We start from the raw sequence: 24306 nt of genomic DNA, 5'->3' as shown, positions 1-24306 counted from the left end.
ACAGCCAGAGTGATAAAAATTTATATTTTTTGCTGTGGATATACCAGTGTACAATAGTTAACCCTTGCACCTGAATGCATGGACAGAAACCAACATATTAGTGAATTTATGGGGTTATCATTTTTGTTACAAATCTATGACTTTTGAGACAAAATATGAAGGTGGGAGTCCAAGGATTTAGAGAGATGATTAAGCTGTAAGTCAGCAGTTAAATCAGCATTGTTTTGGCAAGGGCAGTTTGTGTGAAGGGGCTTTCAAACCAGCAAGGAAAGCAAAAGGTACTTTTTGTTTGCCTTTCAGTGAAGCAACTCTTGCCATATCAAAAAATAAGATGTATCAGTCTCTAGTCATCATTTTAAGGAGCACAAATCTAGCAGAATACAATCTATGCTGTTGAATTTTTTTCAAAACATGGTCCCCATTAGTTTGGCATTGTTTTCTACACCAGTTTTTGACATTAAGAATCCCAGTGATATGAAAGATGCAACAGGCACGAAGCACTGATGACTGATGTTGCTCTGAGTTGTGCTTAATTATGGGAATATCTGGCACTGGAAGTGATTCTACACTGAGGACACTACTATTCAGCGTGTCTGTCCAAAGACAAAACAGAATTTTAGATATTAAATTGAGTAGTTGGTGATAGGAACTGCACCTCAATCAGTAAAATTGAGATTGCAAAGTGGAAGTGGAATCACAAGGGAAACGCATCACTGTTTTCCAAAGATATTGAACTTTTCATCTTGCGGATGTAAATACATCCCTGTACTATTGGGCAACATTTCAAAGTGCTAATCTGCACCCCAGTGACAGCAAAATGAGTCTCATCCTTTATATGTGCTTTTCAAGTCTGCTGTTGGGTGACTCAAAGCTGCCTATATAATAGTCTAGTACAGCAATGCTCTCTTCTGTCATGCCAATATTTTTATTTTATTAAGTAATCATTCAGCCTTTTAAACTACAGTATAAAATGTAAAAATATATTCTTAGTATTTTATTACAATAATGTTAATTCTTGCCACTAAAGGATAATGTCAGTGATTAACTGTATTTCTCCCAAAGACGTTTTACATTGATGAATATGTTTATTAAGATATGTCAAATATCTCTGAATTAAAAGCTGAATAGAAGTAAATGATAGGATGCAAAGCAGTAATCTAATCTAATTGTTCTTATTGTACAATAAATGAAGAAAGAGCAAAAACTTCATTGTTCAGTTCTAATGGAAATGGTTACATAAGCAGAGCTTATGAAGACCTACCCAATATGGTTCAAAATTAAAACTGCAGGTGGGATCCGTAACTATCTCACAGAGTTTCCAATCAAATCAGATCTAACAAGAAGTATTTTAGAATAAAGGAGAGACCCACTGAACATATGTAATGATGTTGAGTTCAGAGTTTAATTTGATTACAGACTTAGGATGAAATCCCTCACTTCTTGTTCATGCAAAATTTTTCGTTTACTATTGCTTTTGCTTTGCTTTTTTTTTTTTTCCTTCTATTTGCCAGATTAAGCCAACAGGATGATTCCAAAGGTATGGAATTAACTGTATGGTGGAAGTTCAGGCATATTACACTTGGTGAAGATTGGCATAAATATAAATAAAAATTTATTGTGTATGATAAGTAGTAACATTTTCAAAATCAACCCTTTTCCCAAAAAAAATTTAATTGATGAAAGCTACCAGCAGTCAATGACAAATGAGATATTTAATTGTTTTACTTTTTGTCTTTCCTAAACAAACCCAGAACCTCTCGTTCTCAGGTTGTAATTAACTTCCTTGGCAATATTCATTGGTGTTTCAAGAAGTTTCATAGTACCTTCTCCTAAATCAGCATTATGCATCTGAATCAAAATCTGAATCTAAATTAAAAACTTTCGATTAATGATTATGAGGCTAAACACACATTCAGAGCTGATTAAAAATTACTGTCTTACAGTGACTGAGTTGCAAGAGGAATTAATTTTCTGACTTAAGACTTCAGAATTTAATTTTCAGGAAATTTGGGTTCCAGCATGAAAGCTCTGGATACCTGGAATGTATTGCTGTAGTTATATTAACAAAAATTCTGTCACCAATTTGCTAATGGTTTGAAGTTCTACTTGTAGCATGAACTCAGTTAGAAATTAATTTAAAGGGGTTTAAAAAGTGGTCTCAAGATAACTGTGACAAAGCTGCTTGCAGTTTCTAACCTCAAACCGAAATTGTATTTTAAAATTGCAGTATTTACTTTGACCTGGCTGATGACAGGAGTCTGGGCTTTTTCTGGGATGATTAGTTTGTAAAATGTATCATTTAAATGTGAACTTTGTCCTACTTGTGGTCTCTGACAATCAGAATGCCATAAGTAGCTCTCTCCCAGGGTTAACTGAAAGCTAAGCCTGTGTTTAGTTCAGGTATTTAATCTAAATTATCAGAATTTTTTTTAATAGTGTTAAGGTGCTTCCTGTATAGATCACAGGACCCCCAGTAAAGTGAGGTTTGGCACACTGAGATTAAGGCTTTAAATGTAAGCAAGTTCCCAATAGTTGCTGACTGCAGTCCCTGCCCTCTGTCACAGCATAGGAGCTTCTTGTGAACTAAGGACGTCCTCAGCTAAGCTGGACATTTTATTCTCCCTCATCCTTCACTGTCCTGGAGCACTCCATCAGCAGCACTTCTTCACTCCTCCTGTCATTCTGCTAAAACTATCTTTTTCTTGGCTGAAAACTTATTAGTGTTGTCCATCTTTCCACTCATAAAACACGGCTGGGGCCCTGTCTGTTCAGCTCCACTCCTCTGTCTCTCTTTTGTCCTGCTACGTGAGCAGACAAACAGCCAACTAAAGTTTATGAAGAAAAGAGTGCAATTCCTCTGTGCATATAGCCCAAAAAAAGGCATTTTTACCGTAGCCAAACAATCTAGATTCCAACAAGGCCAAACATTTGCTCAGCCCTGTGGATTTTGCAGCCCTGTGTCTGAAGGGCTTGGGTGAAGTTTCAAGGCCCCCATCACCAGAAGCACTTTGTGCCTGCACGTTTTCAACCACTAATTCTTCTACAGTTACTGTGTAAGCAAATTAGTTATCATGTTTGATCTACTTCAAGAGCTTTGCATTTGGAACAATAGCACTTCTCTTTACTGAAGTTTCTCAATAAGCTTCTACACTGATTTCCAGTGAGCAACAGCAGGAAGAACATTTAGGCACACAGTACAATGAATCATCTCATGTCAACATGTTTTGGTCTGTTAAACATAAAAGTAATCAGTTTGCCAAAGACAACCATAAAAAAAAAAAAAAAGGCATATTCACTAGGGAGTGAAAGAGACCACCAAAAATTCTTGCAAATTCTAACTATTTTCACAGCATGAAATAAGTGACAGTTCCTCTCACTGGACAAGGCTGAGCTTCTACTTACAGAAACAGGGGAAAGCCCAGGAATGTGCAATACAGCTTATTCTAATATACAAGAACTTCAAAACATACCCTCTTATTTAAATGCCAACTGTCTCAACACAGAAATAAAGAAAAAACAAAAGTTAATTTATCATAAGGCACCAGTTACAGAAATGTCTTGGCTTTGTTTTCAGCATTAGCATTTGTTGTGAGTCCGTATCCAGGACAACTGACAATCAAATGCAGCAGCAAACACATTGCTGCATTTATTTTAAAAAATAGTCATTTTAATCACATGGGCTGCATATCTTTGGTCAATATTAAAACTGACCATTTGCAACACTTACTTCTTTGAATGGTGAGTTAAAATCCACTTTTTTTTTTTAAATTAAATGCAAAATAATGAAATAATTCATACATGTTAAACTAAGTAAAGCTAGCAATTTTTTATCTTAAAACCTCCTTAATCGATAATTGGCTTCCCTTTAAAGTCACCTTTATCTTGGGAACCTACATAAATTGTTTAAATTCACTAGTGCCAGGCTAGTTATTGGGAAAGAGTAACAGAGCTTTTACTGCTCATTAGGAAAAGTGCCTGTGGATTGCACTAACTTCAGTATTTTTTCTCTGTGCTATCATAGATCATGAATCAGAAATAATAGCAGTAATCACGTTTCAGAAATGAGGATGAAGCTACAAAGCCTTCTAACTCCCACTACAGCAGTGTTGTAATCCCAGCAAGTTAAATAAATCCCTTACATCTAACACAATAAGTAGAAAAGGAGAGAAAAGAAAAAAAAAAAAACAAAAACAAAAACAAGAGAATACCTCAAATGCTGCAGCTTTCTTAAGATTCATGAAAGTCAGAGATGAACACAACAACTCAAATTCAGCAGAAAGATTTGGGTTTGGTTTTATGTTTTTAACATAACTTTTAAATGCCCCCCTTTTCATTTTATTTTATTTACCATCTCCTATTAGAAGACTTGAGTGCTTGTTTACAAAACACCACTCTAATGTGTGTGAATGAAGGAAAATAACAGAAAACTAATCCTAAGGAAAGCACAGTATTGGAAGAAAATTATGACAACTGACAACCACTAAGAAAAAAATTGTTTGTACTCAAAATCATCTGGGTTGTCTGGATTAACATGGGCAAAGAAAAAAATCTGTTTTCCCACAACCTCCAATATCTGTTCTTTTCTGAGTATCAGAAGAGAAGGGACAAGGAACTGACTAAACTTCAAGGTGCTGAAAAGAGATCTTTTGGATTCCACTGGCCTGGGAGTTTTGGCAAATAGCTGAGCTAACAGCAGGTAGCACAGAAAATCTTTGTCCTCTGGCAACAAACAGTCCAGAAACAGAAACACACTCATTTTCAGTGTCAGAGATCATGTTTAGTTTGTCATTTTGACAAAAGAGTTTCCCTCCATAAAACACTTTCAGAATGGGTTGGCAACATCAGCAAAATATTTTCAAGAGGACAGAAAGAGCAAATGAACATTCAAACTAGAGCATTTTTAATAATGTTTGGCCTTCAGTGGTTTGTCTTCAGTTTTCTGAAAGACACAGTATGGAAGGGGTTCATAATGCCTAAAATTCCTCCTGCTCTCTTCATGTTTATGGACCACCATGAAAACTACATCAGCCTCAAATATTTAAGTCTCCTTTTGAGATGGAAAGTAGATAGAAAATGATAACTTAGACAACTTCAAAAATACATAATAAAGTTTATGATGCAATAATTTTATACTATTTCATTTTCTCTGTATAAGAAAAGATCTGGAACAGAATTTCTATAAAAGCTGTAATTCACTCTGGTTTATTTGCTTGTAAAAATACCCCAAAAAAGCCTGTTACTTTTCCAGCACTAGTAGTAAGTAATGCTTCACTGCCAAAGTTTCTGCCAGCAATATCCACTCTTGTAGCATTTCAGAACTCCACTATAAAATACCAATTTGCTAAAATACTGGCTTAGAAAATTTGTCTTAATCATTTGTCTTTATAAAGATTTTTTCTGCACCATAAATGCACATGCTTTCAACGGACTTCAATCATCTGTGATGTTCTGGCTAATTCTAGTAGGTCATTTAGGCATGTTTTACATGAGTGTATGAGAATAAAATGGCAACAAATACAGAACAATGATCCACTTGCTCTGAAGTAAGTGTATGCAATATTGGTCACAGAATGCCTGGAGCAATTTCCCCGCTTGAAGGTTTGCGCTGAACAATCTAAAATTATTGACTTTATGCATAAAGTTGATCAAAGAGTGAAACAGTTCCCATCATAGCTGCTGGCTGCTGAGGGTTCCTTCTGCAGCAGGAATGCCTGAGATGCCTGTGAAGCAGTTTTGGGACTGCCCCTCTCCACTGCCCAGTGGATTAAGACAGCTCCAAAGCAGCAGTAGTGCTTCTATGGTATAAATTGCAGTGGTTCAAGAGCTGTTTCACACAGAATTCTTCCCTCTCTGCCAGAGGGCTGAATTCTGAGACACAGCTGGTGTGGATCATGGGCTCATCACAAACCAACATCCTCCTAAATGTAGCTTTTTTTTTCTTCCTTGATGCAGTAACTATGTGGCTCTGAGTTGCATTTTATGCAAGAGTTCATAGAAGCAAGACTTAAATCTGAATTCAAATTCAAGAAACACCGAGTTTATAGGCCTGCTGTGTTATGTCGTATATTGTAGTATACAAAGAGTTTTAAAACAAAATATCTCAGTGTGATCAGTACAAAAATCTAGATATAATCAATGCAGTAAGGACCTCTTTACTTTCTGGCTCCTTCATTAACTAGGATTCTGAATAAGCATTTCACACAGGAGAAAAAAGACTGAACCCAAACTCCATTACCACGTGGTACCATTCTTGAAAACATGGTCACAGGAAAGATCAGGCATCAGCAAAGAGCTTATAGACAGAGCAAAGAGAGATACAGTGCATATTCCCATCCTCCTTAAACCCTCAGAAGTCAACCAGCTCAGCTCCAGAGGCTGAGCACCTCTGGCTGCCAGGGAAGTTTGTGTTTCTGTAGGTCAGGGCTGGAAGCTGCAGGGGCAGGCACATGGGGTGTCACACCCCGCTCCATGGGGTACCTTTAGTAGAGCCACACCTTTAAATCTCTTCTGTTACTCGGTAACAGCTTACACAAGGAATCCCCCTCAGCCTCTCCCACCAAGCAGGCACCAGGAGTGCATCCAGCATATGGATCTGCGCTTTCTCCCATTGTTTTTACACCCTTCCACAAAAAAAAAAAAAAAAAAAGCACCACTAAAATCTCACATTATCTGCACAATGCAGACCAAATAAAACTCCAAATATAAGCAAATTTTCTGCTTTATATTGTTAAGGAAAAGATGAGTGGAAATGCTTCAAATGTTTCAAAATCCAGTACCAAGGCAGTAAAAGTATATTTGCAGCAAAATGCACATCTGCATTGATCAACAGCACAGAACAAAGCCATCCACTGCCTAACAATCTAAACCTTCCTGAATGATACCTTTTTATTTTATAAATATATTGAACTTGAATTTGTAAATATATCTGTAATTTGTAAGGTTATATATATGTATATATATTCAAGATATGGTTGAATATAAGATAAATAAATAGATATCCAAATTAAAACTGCAGTGGCATTGTTCATCACAAGACTAATGTGTATCAGAGCATGAGAAAGATCTGTGCTGTGGTCTAATACAGACTGAGAAATGAGTTGCCTAGAACTTCAGAACCACTTGAAATGTCACCATATTTCCTCTGAAAGGTGCACTTTTTTCTTGCTTTCAATAACATAAACACATAACAGCAGACACAGAATTAAAATATTATTTCAAAATTAAAATAATAATCTTCTTTTCATCTTTCCCTTAAGAAAGTGAAAACCACATACAACCTGGTGCTATCCAGGGAAGTTTATAATTAATTTCCAAGTGGTTATGATGTAACAGCCCAATGAGCCCATTTCCTTATTGGATATTACAGCCCTATGAAACATGTTAAATTTGGCTGTAACCTTAACAGTTTCTATCTCAGTAAAACACAACACAGAATAAGGCAAAAGTTGATGAACTGAGCAAAAACACCAGGTAGAAGGAGACAAAGATACAAAACCAATATTAGTCAAACAAGGCGACTAGGTAAAAACAAACATAATAACTAATTTTCCTACTTAAAATTTCTTTCTCTCACTGTTGTACTATTTGCACTAGGAAATTCTAAATATTTCTTATTCTGGGATAAAGCATAGTTCTAGTTTGCAAGAACCAAAGTGCTCTGGATCCTCATTTGACACGCACCAATATTTGTTTCACAATGCTCATTTTAGTGCCAGCATTCCAGATATTGACAAAGTTATAATTCAACTTACGTAAGTTATTTGGAGGAGGTCTTGTCTCCATGTTTTCATAGTGTTGCACGTGTACTACAATGTTTAGATCTCTTTCCATATGATCTGTTGTACAAGGACCTTGAGGTCGCATAACATCAGCAAGAGCCCTGAAAACCAAACAAAAGCAGAATGAACCTGCAAAATCTGTAAGACATCACCAATATGTTCCAAGCTCTTTTTCAGTTTGAGATGCAGTCGATCATAATGTCTGCTAGAGAAAACAGCTCCCCTCACAACAAATTCAGGGAAGCAGATTCATTGTGAGACTTCACACCTAAGGCTCTTTTTAGGTTGTCTTAGACAGCGTGCTAGAAGTGAAACACGGAAACACAGTAAGTTCTTAAGCTGTCTTTGCTTTGGAGGAACATAATTTAGGCTTGTTGAGACTTGTAGGGTTCTGCCATTGCATGTGCTCAGTAACATTGCCATCTTGGTTAAGCTGAGCCCCTCAGCACCTAGCCCATGTCTGTTCCTTTCACAAGCTCATTATCTTCATACTAGATTCCTAACAGGGCCTGTCAAAGTAAATTCTCTCATATACATTTGCCCAGAACACCACACAACGCAGTGGTCTTCACAGTTTTAGTCCAAAATTGTCACTGAGGTTGAAAAGTCATATGATTTTCCTGTAGAAATCCAGTAGGCAGGGATTTAAGCTTTCCTCATCCAGAAGAGGAGATTAAAAACATCTTTTCTAGCTTCTGTGAGTATCCTAGTCATTCAGATGGAGAAAAGCTTGCACAGGAACACTCCTTGCTCCTTTGAAGGCAGTTCAGAAACAGGATGAAGGCTTTATGCCAGCAAAGAGAGAGCAAGTAAAAGGATTCTTAAGTTAAGCCAGGCCCTGATGCTGGTTGTGGACTCGGTCTGCAGAGTTCCAGGCAGTGTCTGACAGGTTCATCCCACTCTGGGGTATTTTCTAAGGACCATTCTCACTGCTGAGTGTCCTGCCGAGTGTAAGTCCATTCTTCAGCACAGAGATAAGCACTGGATGAGCCCTGCAGATCCACAGTTACCAAGTTCTAAGCTCTGGAACCCCCAGCATGGCAAGGTCTGACAGTCTGGGATTGTGTGTTGGTTTTGCCACTGCCTTCTGCAGGAGCAGCACTAGCCCTGAGCTATGTGCCCCAGAGCCACCTGCTGAACTGCTGGGCCTAGGAAATAATTATCCCAACTGCAGGAGCTGCTTCCTAAGGCAAAGGAAAGCTGTAGTGTGTGTTACCAGTGGCTTCAGGGTTCAGTGTTTTCTATTCAGGTCAGTGACTCATGGACCGTTGTTTACCTCCCTTTTGTTTTACTAGCTTTAATTCTTAGACCTCTTGAGCTATTTTTTTAAGGGCATGGATGCATTTTCTGGGCACTACGCCCAGTTTAGTTTAATTTTCTGCAAAATTATATACAGTGTCCCAGATACTGCATCAAGAAATATTAGCTTATAAACTAAGAAATAAATAAAAATAAGCGCATTCAGTGTTGAAAGCCATGCTAAATGCCATCTAGCTCCTCCACTGTACTTCTGTGACATGATGATTTCTTGGTCAAGTAGTCCTGCACTTTTAAATATTAAAAAGTAGCTTCATTTAATTTACAGAAAGGAATCCTGAGCTGGATCTTGCTTTCTGATGGCAGGAATAGCTTTGGTACACAGCTGAGCAATACTGATGTTTCATTGTGTTTATGGTTAGCATTATGTTATTAAAATATTAGTTACAGTTGTGATCAACATGTTACAGAATACTCTGTTGATACTGTAAAAGGTCAGAAGACAGTAACCAAATGATTAATGGTCTCAGAGTAATGCTCCCATTTAAGCAGTGCTTATCCAGCAGAAATAGCAGAGCTGGCCTACATAGCAGAATAATAAAAATTCAACAGAAGAAATCTCACAAAGACATGTATAAAATGATGCAGAAAGAAAGCATTATATTGCAATACAGTTTAAAATAAGTAGGGACCAAAACCATTAAATATCTCATCAATTTATGCAAATATGTCTCTATACAGAGGAAATTATTGACATCAATACTACTTCTAATTGCAGAGGCAGCTGGACACATTTCTGGGAAGGGAAGAAAAGTAAATAAAAGTTCCAAACTCCAGTATAGGAGTTAAAACTATGAGATCTTAATACTTCCCAACTCTGGGGGAGTGGGTTTTCAGAAATGCTTTCCTCGTTGCCCCTTGATCAGGTGGTAAATATTGTTCTCTGTAGACTTTAAATAACACCCCGTATGATGGCAGATTAACTACTGCCTGCCTACAAAAATGCTGCCTTTTCTACCATTTTAGGGAGGCTTTTTTCAAATGGGTTTTTTAAGGAAATTAGTTGTCCAACCCCTTCTTCTATATTAAGAAAAGAGGAACTACTCACCACCAAGTTCTATTTTTAACAACACATCATCCATGTTTATACTGTGTTAGCCAAAGTTGTACAGTCTTTTCAGGGCAGAATAGATCATATAATTAAGAGCTTGTCCTTATTCTCCACTGATCTCAGGGAGAGTTCAAAATGTGGAGCAGCTTGTATCACTGAAGCACAAAGGAAATGCTGTACCTGCATTTTGTTCTTTTAGGGATTGCCCATATAATGAAATGCATAAAGGGAGGCTTGTGCTCCAGTACATGACAAGATCCTTGAATAGATGTTTGCTCTGAAAAATTCCACAGAGGCCAACAGACTGTTATAATACCTTCATGCATTTGTCTCACCTAAATATAGTCATTTAGATTTTGATCATTATCTGAAGAAATTGTTGGAGTGGGTCCCATTGAAAAGTTATATGTACATAGAAGGTCTTTACACCTCTGCTATACTGAATTTTTTTTTTAAGGAAATGCAAAATGCAAGATAATCTTCTAAATCAGGGAGCAATATCATTAGGTCCTTTGTGTTGATATTGATTGCAGTATTACAGAAGTGGAGAAGTGTTGCCTACACAGGAGTTTGTGAACTATGCAAGTATCGCAAAACTTCAGTATTTCCTTTACTATAAAATTTCCCTTTTTGGATACATGATAATGGTTTGGGGTGTTATAAAGCATGTGGAGACAGGCATTTCCCTTATGGGTGCAAGCTTGAAGAAGCTGAAAGAGGTGATTTCATGAAAGGTCATTTGTCATATTTTGCCTCCAAAACTGGGTCAAAAATCCATAAGGGAAATAATTTCACACAGAGGATTCAGGATTTTGGCAAGTCAGGGTATTTTTAGCCCCAGGTACACACCTTTTGAATGATCAACAAAAGACCACTCGTGAGCTCAGCACATTTTGAAGGAAGAAAGAAGAGCTGAGATGGTTCACAAGATTTTGGAAGGCTGCTGCCATGCTGGCAGAGGCAGTGCTTCAAAAAACAGGAGCTGTAGCGTAGAGCATGATTGTAAATATTGTCCTTTCAGTTCTTGGTTTGTTTGCACATTCTCCACAAGGATTAGGGAAGAAGACAAAGGTGCAGTTTTATTTACAGAAAAATCTCCTCCATGAACGAGAAGTAAAGGTTTTTTTGTCTTCTATTCATTTTTGAGAGAGGATTCTCCACTTGAACTTGATGGAGCCTGGAAGGCCCACAGACGTTTTCTTAAGCTGCAAGAACACACTGCCCTCGCATGCCTAACAGAGCTTCCAGGGCTGCTTCAGCTGGCAGATCAGTCCTGTGTCCTGTCATGCACAACACTGCCACACTCATTCCCTTGGCCAGATCTGCCTGTGCATGCCATCTGATTTCCTTAATCTCCTAGAAAACAGGAGGGTAAAGGAACAGTTCCCCTGTTTGGATACCACTGTTACTGCTTAGTTGGCCACTGTAGCTGAAGGGAATATTTATCTCCTTTTAATGTCAAGTAACAAATTTGAAAATGACGAGAATGTAATAAACAAAACATCATGGTACGATGCCTTAAAGGAAATAGTGCAGAGTCAAGGCTGCAAAAACTCCCTCTCCCTTTTCCTCTTCCAGATTTACAGTTCCATGCCAGCAGTCAGGGGGTTTGACTGAAAAGCACTGATCTGAGGAGAAGGAAATGTCAACAGTGCCACACCTGGCCTTCTTTCTCAAAACAAAAGGAAGTAACAAAGCTCTCTTTAAAAAAGGACAAATCTTGACTCTTTTTTTCCTAAATAGACTTGTCCAATAGCAATTTTTTTTCCCTATGGATTGTTTTCACTAAATAAATACATTCCTCCAATGTATTCCTCCAATGTCTTTTTCCGTTGTCAAAGATCTCAGGAAAACTCGTTGGCATTAATGGAGTGTTCTTGGTTTGTTTTGGTATAGTAGTAAAAAAAATTTTAGTGCAAGGCAGGTGCATAGAAACTGTGTTCAGCAGGACTGTGAGGTTTCCTTTACTAACACTGTAACACTCTTACACACACCAGTATCTTACTTCAACAGCAGATCTACTGACTGGAGGATGAAATAATGCAAGGAATTAATAAGTGTGGCACAGTTTTGCTTCCTATTTATAAGTCAATGTTCTTATTCCCACATGTCAGCTACCTCTTCATATTTTTAAATACTTTTAGTAAATCAAAAATGGAAATGTATAACTTATACCAGTTGTATTCTGTTGTTCACTTTTCCTAAAAATCAGCCCCCCCTAAAAAAAAAAAAGTCTGTTTCCATTATGAATAGTCGTTTTTTTAGAAGCAGAACCATCCCTTTGAAAGGTGAACTTGTTCACAGAAATGAAGGGGATTCAAGTGTTTCGTGTAGCCATTGGCTAGGGAACGGAAAGGAGACAATCTTAGCTAAGGAAACAGATGACAAATCAGCATCTGTGTTTCTCTTGCTGCCAGCCAAAATGGAGTAACACTTAGTACTTTTACTTTGGCCTACCTAACACTCTTGATGCATTATACTTCTGCTTGTTAATGAGGTTCACTACAGAAAAAACCCATAAGTGTTGGTTTTTGTTTTGGTGGGGGGTTTTTTTGATATTGCAGTGATGAATGTTATAAAACAAGATGAATATGAATATAGGGTGCATATTATATTAATTGTTGGTACTATTAATTATTTGAACAGGTAAATTATTTCTTAAGCATTGCAGCCTTTTTTTCAGGACATTAATAGTGTAAAATGAGCTAGAATGAAATGTTTTAGTTAAACACACATTTGAGGACTAAGAGGTTACTTCAGCTCTTCACTCAGTGAATATATTTGTAGAATGCCAAAGGGATTTAAGAATTTAATACCTTTTCAAATTAACAGTAAACCCACCCCACAGCTGTAATAGAAGTGTGAGAACTTTAAATTTTTTGAGAACATGACTAGCTATTATGTGTGCTGAGTGGGTGACTGTTTTTCCATGTGATCATGACTTTCCAAGTTTCTATATAATCCTCACTTGAACATTTTCATGGCAAGAAAAGTACGAGATCGCAGACACCGTTAAGTAATCGGGGTAACAGAGCAGCTCTTCTGAGAACCACTTCAGAAACCTGATCTTCAGTGTACGTGACTGAAGGGCATCAGAATGATTGGAAATGGCTTTCCAGTCCCCCATACTTTTATTTCCAGAAACTAAGAGAGAATATCCTTTCAGAACACTTCACACTTGTACTTCAGATAGCAAATATTTCTACTCATCGAAACAGGACCTATTTAAGCCATAACAAGCAGGGATGGCTACAACTTCACTCTGTCCTGGTTTTTGTGACTGTTACAAGCCCTGCTTTTTTGTCTGCACGAAGACATTACAGAGAGAGGCTGAAGCAAGGGAGAGCTTTTCCCAAAAGAGCTCTGTAGTTTAAGAGAAGTATTTAAAAAATAATTTGGGACCTTTGTATTCTTTTTCTCAATTTAGTCTTTGAGGACGTTCTAAATGTCTAAAGGATTATCATACCTTGCTCAACAAAAAACACCTTTGCAGAAGTATCACTGACACACGACGTTAAGTTGACTAAAATTTCTGCAGTGTGCTTTTTCCCTCAGTAGTAAAAGCGTATCCATATCAGACAGTTTATAAATAGCAAATAATAGCTCGTGAACTGGTGGTGCATTTGCAGGAGTATTTCTGTGACTTTCTCTGTTCATTTCAAGATAAGCAGTTAATCAAAAAGTCACGCAGAAACTTCAGTAAAAAATAAGGCTCCAGGTGTTGAGTTGATCTCTTGGACTGTCTTTCAAAGATGACTCTTCATCTAAGATTTAAAGATTGTGAGCTACACCAACAGCAGTCAGGGCAAGAGGAAGCTTTCTGCCCCACTGCACGTCCAGTAGAAGGTATCCTTTCATTGCATTTCATCACTAAAGTTGCCCAATATGCTGGAATCTATTTAGACTCTTTAATGGAGCTGTTTGCCTTTTTTAATGCCTTTCTCCCATCTGCTTTACTTTCATGTGCCTGGGATTAGCATAAAGAATCAGACAGGCTGCAAACTTGACAAATGTGTTATGCCTTGATTTTGAACTGCTGTGACAATCTGGGTTTGGAATATGTTGTTAAAGCCATTGGGCTCTGTCCCGAGTTGCCCACCTGCTTATCCACCACTAGGCAGCCAGGATCTGGAGTAGATGGTACACAGCATGTCTAACTCTAGGTGGGGGAGGTTCTCTTTGATATAATCCAGCCATTACACCGTGGATACAGAGTTATAACACACACACACATGGATGAGACAAGACTTTCATATTCCATTTTTTACCTCTCAACAGTAACTGAAAAAATGTTAAGAAATTCTACAATAGCTTTTCCTTTTTGTGTCTTCCTCTTCCCTTCCACCCTGACTCATTTTCACAGCTTAGAAATTTTACAAATAGCTCACACACTTGCAAGGGCTGGGGGAGTAGGGAAGGTCCTGCCAAAAAACATTTTGCAGCTGGAGAGGGAGGGTGAGATGGCATTTGTTTACATCCTTCTGTTGAGAAGTAAAAACATTTTCCAAGCTTTGAAACAGTTGGAAGAGGGAACCCATCAGCCTTTCTATAATTCAGTGTTGCTGGTTTCAGAATTTTTTTGGATTTCTGTTCACGCACAGTATATCCGGGAACACTTGCTGGATCTTGTTGGGGAGAGGGTCAGGCACTGCAGATAAAAATGCACTGCTGTCTGTGCAGACTCCACAATTATTCCTACTCTTCCTCAAATGCAGGTACTTTGATAACCTGGGCTGGGGGAACCACAGGAGCTCTGCTCAGCAAAGTTGGTCTCTGTCGGTCGCCTTGCAGGGGAATGCAGCTGCCTGGCAGGAGCTGTTTGTCTCCCAGGAACACACGGGCTCCTCTCTCCTCTCTAGGGGTTGGGCAGGAGGTAGGGGGGAAGGGGACCCTGCTGCCTGGGACTCAGCCTTACCTGGACATGTGCTCCCGCTGGGGTCTGTGTGCCTTCTCCAGCCCTAGTTTGGTGAAGATCCCCACCAGCACCATGACTGCTACAACCCCACAGATGATGTAGACAATGAGGTTGGTTTTATCCCTGGTAGGGTCATGCAGAGGGTCGTCTATGCGGGAAGGAGGCTTCCCAGTGTTCATCCACAACGGTGTCTCATAGTTTGTGCAGGTGCTTTGATCCAGCCTTGTCTTCTTGAACTTGCAGCAAAACCTGAAGCCACAAGTGCCACAGCAGAAAATGAACTCCCCCGAGCTGCAGTTAAAGGGGGGGTCCCACTGCCCCATCACGTCAAAGTAGCCCCTGCAGAAGTCTGGGGTGGGAGGTGGCTCGGAGGGGTCCAGCTGTTCCCCGAGGCTGGAGTGGTTTCCTCCCGAGAGCACCACAAAGCTCCCCAGCTGCTGGCCAGCTTTCTCCTGAGCCCGACACACCAGCGTGAGAAGGTCCGCCACCAAGTAGCCGAAGAGCAGCCGAATAAAGCCTTCCATTCTGCCTCCCAGCCCCGGCTCAGCGATGCTGCCGCCGCCGCCGCCGCTCGAGCTGCTGGATGCTGCGCTGCGCCAGGAGCTGAACATAAAGGGGCTTCGTCAGGGGCCGGGCGGCCGCTCAGCCCGCGCTCGCCTCCAGCACCACGGACAGCCCCGGACGGGCCGGGCAGGGTCCGCCGCCCCCGCGCAGGGTCCGCAGCCCGTCCCCGCTGCGCTCCCGGGGAGCGAGCGCGGCACTTGTGGAGCGGAGCGCGCGTGAGAGGGAGCGCGGGAGGAGGAGGAGGAGAAGGAGGAGGAGGAGGAGGAGGAGGACCGAGGGGTGGAGGTGGCGGCGGCGTGCGGGGCACCGCGCCGGGCTGGAGAGAGGGGCGTGGAGGGGCCGCCAGCGGGAGGGCTGAGGCGAGGGCGCTGCAGGGGCGGGGAGGTGGAGAGAGGGCGAGCGAGGAGCCTCCCCGCGCTGCCTGGTGCACCCACCGCCCGCTCCCCCGCGCAGCCCGGCGCGGTCCCTCGCACAACTCCCTCAGAGAGCCGCCGAGCCCCGCCCGGGGCCGGGCTGCCAGGGCAGGGCGCGGGGGGCTGGACGGGCTCGCCGCGGCATCCAGCCGGCGGGAAGGGAAGGCAGATGCGCTGTGCAGGAGAGCGCGGTGCAGCCCGGCCAGCCCAACCCGCTGCGCACTCGCCCCGTCTCCCGGCCGGGCGCCTCTCTCTCCCTCCCTCCTTCTTTCCCTCCCTCCCTCCCTCCCCTCCCAGCCCCGCCGTGGGGCTTTCCCCCCCGCCGCACAGCCGACCTCCGCCTCGGCCCCGCTCCCCGCCATCCCTTACATAAGACCCTTCCCGCTCCCCACAGGTGCGTCTCCCAAAGCTCGGGAGCGCCTCCTCGTCCCGTCCCCCCGTCCGCCCCGCGCTGAGGGGGTCAGGGCAGCCCGGGCAGGGTGGGGTGGGCGCCTCAAGCGAGCCCGGGGCAGCTCCGCGGGCGGAGAGCGGCGCGTCCCTCTCCCGGTGAGTAGAGCGGTCCTTCCGCCGGTAACTCCTCTCCGAGCGGTCCCCGGAGCTCCACTCACCTGCGAGGCGAGGGCAGGTGCTGCGGGCGGAGCGGCGTCCATGGGGCCGCACCTCCGCTACGCCCGGGCGGGAGCGGGCGCTGCCCTCGCCCCGGCGCGCCCAGCACAGGTACGGCGGTGCTCGCACTGCGTGCGGCCGAGCGGGGCTTTGCCTGCTAAACATGAGCTGCCCCTGCACATCATTTATTTAAAAATCTCGCTATAATGTCAGTTAGCTGGCTCCAGAGGACACAGCGGAGCTGCGGGTTGTTTGCGAGACACAGAATTGAAATAACTTCCCCCAAACAGAGAACTGACTCTGGGAAAGACTTTTTAGTGATTCACTCTCCATGCCTGTTATTTAACTCTGTCATCTCTGCTTTTCGGTTTGGCAGTAACCTGTGCAAGTAGTAATAATATTATCCTGAATACTATGCTGCCACCAAATGTAGGAAATAAGCCCATTATGGCGTGATTTAACAGTGTGGGCTGGTGCTGGAAGCAGCTTCCCTTCTCCCCGGGGCATGTCTGTGGCTGCCTTGCTGCGGCCTTGCGGGCTGCTGTGGTCCCTGGGGAAGGGGCTGGTGTGCCGGGGCTCTGCAGTGCCAGCCTGCCCTCCCTCTCCCACTGTGTGGCTGCCGCTCTTCAGGAACTTCGGCCAAGTCCGTGTGGAGTTGTTCGGCGGTAAATAAACAGAAAGGTGAGGCAGAGGACAAAGCAGACGTTTGGAATCGGAGAGGGCTGTAGTTAGCTAATTGCAATCCTTTGCCTTCTCTTAAAAATAGACTCTAAGTACAGTGATGATTCCACTGAACAGTTTGACAGTAAGCCTTGCATCTTTGTCCAGGAGGTAGGTTAGAAAGCCCCTTTATTTCTTAGCAGAGAAAAACAATCAGTCCCAGCCAAAACCAGCCTTTTTGGTTTTTAATATTTAATTCTTAAAACCTCCACCTCATCAACATCCCCTTTCAAGTCTCCTCTGAAATCATATCATTCCTCCCTCGTGTATACTTCTCTCTGCTATTATTTATTATTTAACACTTTGTGATGCAGTTAGTGCTGAAAATACTGCACAAAATGAATTTTTTCCATACTTATTATTGCATCTAGAGACATTTCAGGTCCAGTCCTGTCAGGCGCTTAAGATTATGCAAGTAACCCTGTTGACTTGATGGCTAAAAAGCTGCTTAAATATTTTGCATGATTAGTACTATACATGTGTGGAAATAATAACATTAAAACCTGATTTATTTTATGGGTGATTAATCCTGACTAAATATGGTACAAGTTTCTTGTTTCGCTAAGTTCCTGGGGCTTTCCTTAAGAATTCCCATATGAAAAAGAAGCCCAAAGGACTTAGGCTAGAACCTAACATCTGAGGGATTCAGGGCCGTGAGATCAGAATTCGACCCTAAGTGACGTGTGCTTGGGAGAAACAGGAGGATGATTAAAGCTCCTTGGAAAAAATATTTCTTATGGCACCAAGAGACTTTGGATCAGACCTGTGGAACCCAAAACTCATGCTATCCCTAATTAATTATAAGTTACTTTAATTGTTGAGCTCTCTGAGCGTGTTAGTTGTATTAGCAGTGAAGTTATTTTTAGCTGTATCATGTTTTAGAATTCCAATAATGAACTGGAGTTGTTCTAGACTGGGGCACAAAGCCTTTTTACCAGACCTGCAGTTTTGTGGTTTAATGGTTTCATAGCATGTACTTGTAAGAACACCTGCATGATCACAATATAAACCCATTATTATAATAATGGAAACAAGAAAACTAGTTGAGAGAAATGTGTATTACACACAGTACTGAGACATATCTCGAGTTATTGTGTGATGTTATAAAGTTTTTCTCCATTAAGTCAGTCAATAAACATCTCATTTATTTTAGTTGCGTTTAACAAGTTGAGAAACATGAAAGATTTCCCAGTTTAGCACCACCATCATCACTTTCAAGACTTCAAGGATTTCAAGACCTCTCTCTTTGACATTGCTTTAAGGTAAGTAATAATTACCTACTTTTCTACAGATTTATCCCATAAGGAATGTATTTTGCCTCTGAAACAACTGAGAGGATGAACGTTTCAACTAAACCTGCAGAGTTGTCTTTACTCAAGTGCACATCCATTTAATCAAGTGAAATTATTTTAGGCACCAATCTTACACAAAATTCTTATTATCTTTTTCCTCTAATTTCTTTGACTTGTTTTCACCAAGGCAATATGAATCAATGTTGTTCAGCTTTAAGATAGAACACAGGCATGTTTTTCTGGTAAATTCTGTAGCACTATGTACTCATGTCACATGGGAGTTATATAAATGCATATAGACTCATAGTCTATATATTGAATTCTGTGTGGAATTGTACATAGTCTTAGAACTGATTCTTGCAGGGGTGTTTTATGTAAATAAGAGAGTTTGAAAAGGAGTGAAATTAGGAGAAAAGTTAATGAGTTAACCTGAGTGTTGAGGTGGTGACAAATCTGAAGAGTATAGAACAATTAGAATATACAGAGCAATTGCAATTATTATGTTCCAAATTCTATATTTCATTTTAATTCTTTTTTTTTTTAATAATAACAATGTTGATGACCTCTGAGTATTTTCCTGGGATTGACTACCTGCTAGAGAAAGTAGTCCTTTGCTGAGCACTGATTCAATGGATCCTTCTAGCCAATCATTAATTCCCAAGAAATGCCATATAGCTCAATCATTATTATTAACAGACATTCCAGAGCTGTGAAAATCTGTCAAAAAAAGCAGCCAGACAGGCCTGATCTCAGACAGTATTGATGTGAAAGGTATTTTGTGATAAGAAATGTCATGTGGAAACTGGAATGAAGCAGTCAATGTCTGTTTCCTTGGTAGTATTTTCCTACTGAAGTGGGGATGTCTGGATGTATAGATACAAAATGTATTGCCAGTGGAAAACAGAAGAGGTGATGATTCTACCTCAGCAGACCGACTGGCAGCAGGGCTGCCATCACTAGTCTGTACAACTACAGGTAAATGTTAGAAGGTGCTTGCTGTGCAGCACTAAGGTAGCTCAAGAATAAAAGTTATCTTAGCAAACATGAGTTAAAGAAGCAAAATGTGTTTTAACAAGGAGGCTACAAAAAACTTGATGTTTATAAAAACAGTCCCATGGTTTACAAATACTGTAAACAGCCCTGAATGACACAACACAGGAGTTTGCTTTGAACAACTCTGCATTCTTGAATTAGCATACACCAGACAGCCCCATTTGCTTCTCCAAGTTCTGACATTGTTCCATAAGGAGTATTCTCTCTCCCTGGTATTGGTCTGGCTGAATGGTCAAAATGCATTTGATGTTAGACCTTTCTTTTAGTTACACAGCTAACACTTCATAAGCCTTTGCTCCTTTAACCAGTAACTGCAATCATTAGTATCATATCAGTGCAGCAATGTGTGAAATCCCAACCTGCATTGTATTGACACTAAATACACTTCTCCTCTTATAATTGCTGAGCACACATCTTTTAAACTAACCTTTCCCTTTTCATTAAAAAAGATGCACATTCAGACTAGGACAGAAGGAGCTTGATCTTATAAATTCATTAATGCACAGCAACTTTAACAGGAACATCTCACAAACACTGAGCATTTTTTAGTTATTGTCATCGTCTGAAAAAATATACATGGCACGTAGCAAAGGGATCACCATCAAGAGATCTTAATGAGCCAGGAGGTACTGCATGAATAAAAAACCATGAGAGACTTCTTTTTTATGGCTCACTGAAGAGGAATATAATTTATTGCAATTCTATAATGTAGAAATTACCTTTATAACCTAATATTTTTCTCTTCAGTCTTCTTGTGAAACCAAAGCTGTAGTAATTACATGGCTTGAGTTTGAGGCAGGCAGTGACAGCATCCAGATTTGGACTGGACTTCATGAAATCCTGAGAGTTCTTTTAGCTTCAGTTTAATTCAAAGGAATTTCAGAAAAATTCAGATAAATTTAGAAGTTAAATGGAGTACTTACAAATATACAAGAGGAAATGCATGTATACTGCAAATGTCTTCAATATACAGGAGTGGAAAAAAGTGCCAACCTGTCTAAGGCAGCTTCCAGCAGTACAGCTGAAAAATGAGTTGTGCCCTCGGGTTCACCTGTTGCACAGCTCTTGCTTTGATTCGGAACAAGGAGAGCTGCCAGTCAGGTTCTCTCTTGGCAAAACTGATGATACTTTTGAATTGTAACAGTATTGCAAGTACCCGAGAACAAGGTACCTTTCTGCTTGTTATAAATTAGACTGTCATGGAATTTAGATCTGGAGTGATTGGCCAGGTGTCTGAGGATTACTGGAGCTGACAGAAACAGCTCTGCAGCTCATTCCAAAGTTGTGCCAACAAAATCTTTGTCTTGTTAACAAAAAAAAAAAAAAAAAAAAAAAAAAAAGGCTACAAAGGATCAAAAAAATTGGAACTGCTTTTGTATCCTTCCAACTGAAAACCAAACCACCTTTGTTCCCATGAGTTCAACTTTTCAAAGCAGAAAGGAAGCCTTTCTAAACAGGCCTAAAATAGCATTAAAAATTGCCAAGGTTAAAGGGAGTATAATAGGCTGTATATTGTGCCTGAGCATAGAGAAGCTGTGCTTGGACACAGAAGAGGACACATAGCAAAGAAAATTTCCTGATCCTCTGCTGTCTGACTCTGGCATATGTTAGATCAGCTGAGGAGCTGGTAAAACCAACACTCCTTCTAAAACTCCAGATAAAGAGGTAGACAAGTTTAGTCTGGAATGTGCATTCCTCAGGCCTGGAACATCCTTGGATGGAAGACAGAAGAAGTCAAATTAATGAGTCAGTTAAAGTCTGCCAGTTTTAGCACTAATAACCCTCCAGGGCTACAGAAGTGAGCTGCAAACCTCAGAAGGGAAGAATTTGTTCTTCACAGAAATGTACAGTTGCTGTACTACTTACCTAACAAAATATTTTAGCCACCATATATTTTGCATGTCTTCCAAAATGTACTGTCAAGCAACCAAAATCAAAAGTTCTTACTGAAAATTAGACCTTTTTAGTGTGCTTCCCTGATAATAAGCTTTAATGATGTCTCTCTGCATCATTGTCACAACATGCCCATCTGAAGCTTGATGTATTTTTAGTCTTACATATAGTACTAATATATAGGAACTTTCAGATTTATGAATAAGACAATTTCTCTGACAGTTCCATTTTTAAAGGATGCTAACTGTTAGAAGATGCTCAGGATTTTTAAATGGTAAGTCACAAGACAGATGAAATAAGAGTTAGAAATAACAGTCTGACTTTTGTGATACCTCTTTAATTCTGTGACACCTCTTTAATTCTGTGACACTGTCAGGTGATGTTGTCACCAGTTTTCAGGTGGCTCTCAGATTGACTTATGGCATTACTATGCCTAGACAAGAGTGTCAGATGTGGTTGCCAAAGGTTAAACATCCACAGACCAACTCAGTATCTGTTAAATTCAACAACTGTCTTTACACTGATTTAAAATGGAAACTGCACTGAGTGATTTTGCTCAAGAGATGCTGAATAATCACAGCTCATATGAAATCACCAGATGTCTGAGTGGTCAGTACTTCTGGAAACCAGGTCACATATCTGAAAGCCCAATAATGAATTCAGAAACTAAATTTAGGCACGTATGTTGGAAAACTGTTGATGTGCACAAATACAGATACAGGTTCCAGACCACGCTTTTAGGCAGATGGTGGCACCCATCCCTTCCTGACTCCACTTGACAGCCAAATGTAAAGAGCAGTACTAAAGCTGGCTCCAGAGGGATTTGCTTTTCTGTCCTTCAGCATGATAGCCAGTGAGAAGAAATAATCTATCAACCAGGTATGCTGACAGATGGTTAAAAACCCATGAAGATTCCAAGGTGGAAAACTAAATACCATTCCTTATGTTTTCTTTCTAGAGAGCATTCTGATAATGGTAACAGCATTCATCACTGATATTTCTCAGCACAGTGCAACTCTTTTATACCTACAGAAATGGAATATCTATCTAGAACATCTCTCTAGCTACTCTGTTATACCATCTGAATGAAAAGGCATTAATCTTGTTTCCCTGCTCTTTGCATCAAGTCAATAGTAAAAGTTAACGCTTAGAGTAAATAATGTGTAGTAGCATATTTGATTTTTTTTTTTTGTGGTTTTATAACATATATTTGCCTAGAGGTTTTTTATTATTGTGAGAGTGCAGTGATCCCACAGCTGGATAAATAATAGGACAAATAAGAGGATTTTAACTGTAATGTGCAATGCACGTTAGGGAGTCTTAAGAAGTGATATAAGAAGATGCTGACAGAAGATTCCAGTGGTATCTTTTTGTTGTAGTAGTTACTTAAACCAGCAGATTATATCTAATCTGCTAAATATAATCTAATGCTAGTAACATATTTGGGACATCTGCTCCCTAACACAGATATAGGAGACTATTACAGAGTACAGTGAGGTAAAACACATTTTTTGATACAAAACACTGGCATCAGAGAGTGAAGTTTTCAGAATGGATTATTTAATCTGTAATTTAAATAGCCAAGTAACTTTGGAGTAACATGTAAAGAAGCTACAAAAGGAATACTTCTGTTTAATATGGAAATTGTGTACATATATATAATAATTATACATGTTACACCTATATACTTTTATATATATATACTTCTATATTTATATACACATACATATTTTTATATACACTTTAAACATATATGCACAGATATAGGGCCAGTTGTAACAGAATACTTGGTAAAAGGACAACTCAAAATTTTCTTGGGTGTGTGGGAATTAGTCTGTCACTCACTCCCACACACCTGACAGAAAGCTGGCCTCTTTAAAGTCAATTTTGTAATTTCTATACACCTTGAACTCTTAAATAGGATTTTCCAGTTTAACGATTTCTCCCTATGAATATAGCAATTGATCTTCTTTAAAAAGAAAAAATAAGAAAATTTAAAGGAAATTGCATGTCATTTCTATGCAAACTAGAACAGTTGAAGTGAGCCTTGATAATATGGTGAACAAGCAGATAATTTAGATGGCTGAACAATAGGATCACTTTCCTACACAAACAATCCAAGTATTTCAACACATGCAATGACCATAAGTGAAAAAGAACAGATAACTCGTAATACCAGTTATCTCACTTGTTTCTGTCCTAATGTTTAGCTCAAGTTAAAAAACCCAAAACACTAAAACACTTGCACAGCATGATCAGAAATAGATCCTCCATGTAAAGCCTCAACCTGGGTCCAGTTTTCAGCCCTTTCATCTCATTGCAAAGGATTTTTTTCGTGTTAGGTCTGTTGAGTATCATTAATCACTTATTGACAGCTGTATGCAAAGGGCAAAGTCTTGACTGACTAGTGTTAACAGGAATATCACCACTAAATTCAATGGAGTGAAGATTCCACTCTAAGGAACAAGATTTTATAAGTTTATTCTCATTGAGATGTTCTTTATAGGACATAAAATTCCACTGGTTTCAATGGAGTCATTTTATAATGCAAGTGTTATTCATAATGAAAGCAAACCCAAAATCAAACGTTAAAGGATACAGAAAAGAAAAACCACAAAGGAAAAGTTCAGGACAAAAATAGCGAAGGCCACATTCGGATGCTTATTATATTAGAGAATGTAGAAATATTTAAGGAATTAATGTT

The 24306-nt window shown here is 40.1% G+C and overlaps 1 protein-coding gene across 1 annotated transcript in view; it reads right to left on the bottom strand.

Moving 5' to 3' along the window:
• The window catches only part of SHISA9 (shisa family member 9), a 169509-nt gene extending 153805 nt beyond the window's left edge, over positions 1-15704 (bottom strand). The window contains exons 1-2 of the mRNA XM_050317912.1: positions 15062-15704; positions 7752-7879 (exon numbers count right to left, since the gene is read on the bottom strand). Coding sequence (XP_050173869.1) covers positions 7752-7879; positions 15062-15672 — 739 coding nt within the window. The 5' untranslated portion in view covers positions 15673-15704. The remainder of the gene's footprint in view (positions 1-7751; positions 7880-15061) is intronic.
• Between the last annotated feature and the right edge of the window lie 8602 nt (positions 15705-24306).

The sequence above is a fragment of the Myiozetetes cayanensis genome, unplaced genomic scaffold (assembly GCF_022539395.1).
Source record: "Myiozetetes cayanensis isolate MyiCay16 unplaced genomic scaffold, myiCay2020 scf20-37, whole genome shotgun sequence".
Classification (NCBI taxonomy): domain Eukaryota; kingdom Metazoa; phylum Chordata; class Aves; order Passeriformes; family Tyrannidae; genus Myiozetetes; species Myiozetetes cayanensis.
This window is presented reverse-complemented; position numbering and strand designations above follow the sequence as displayed.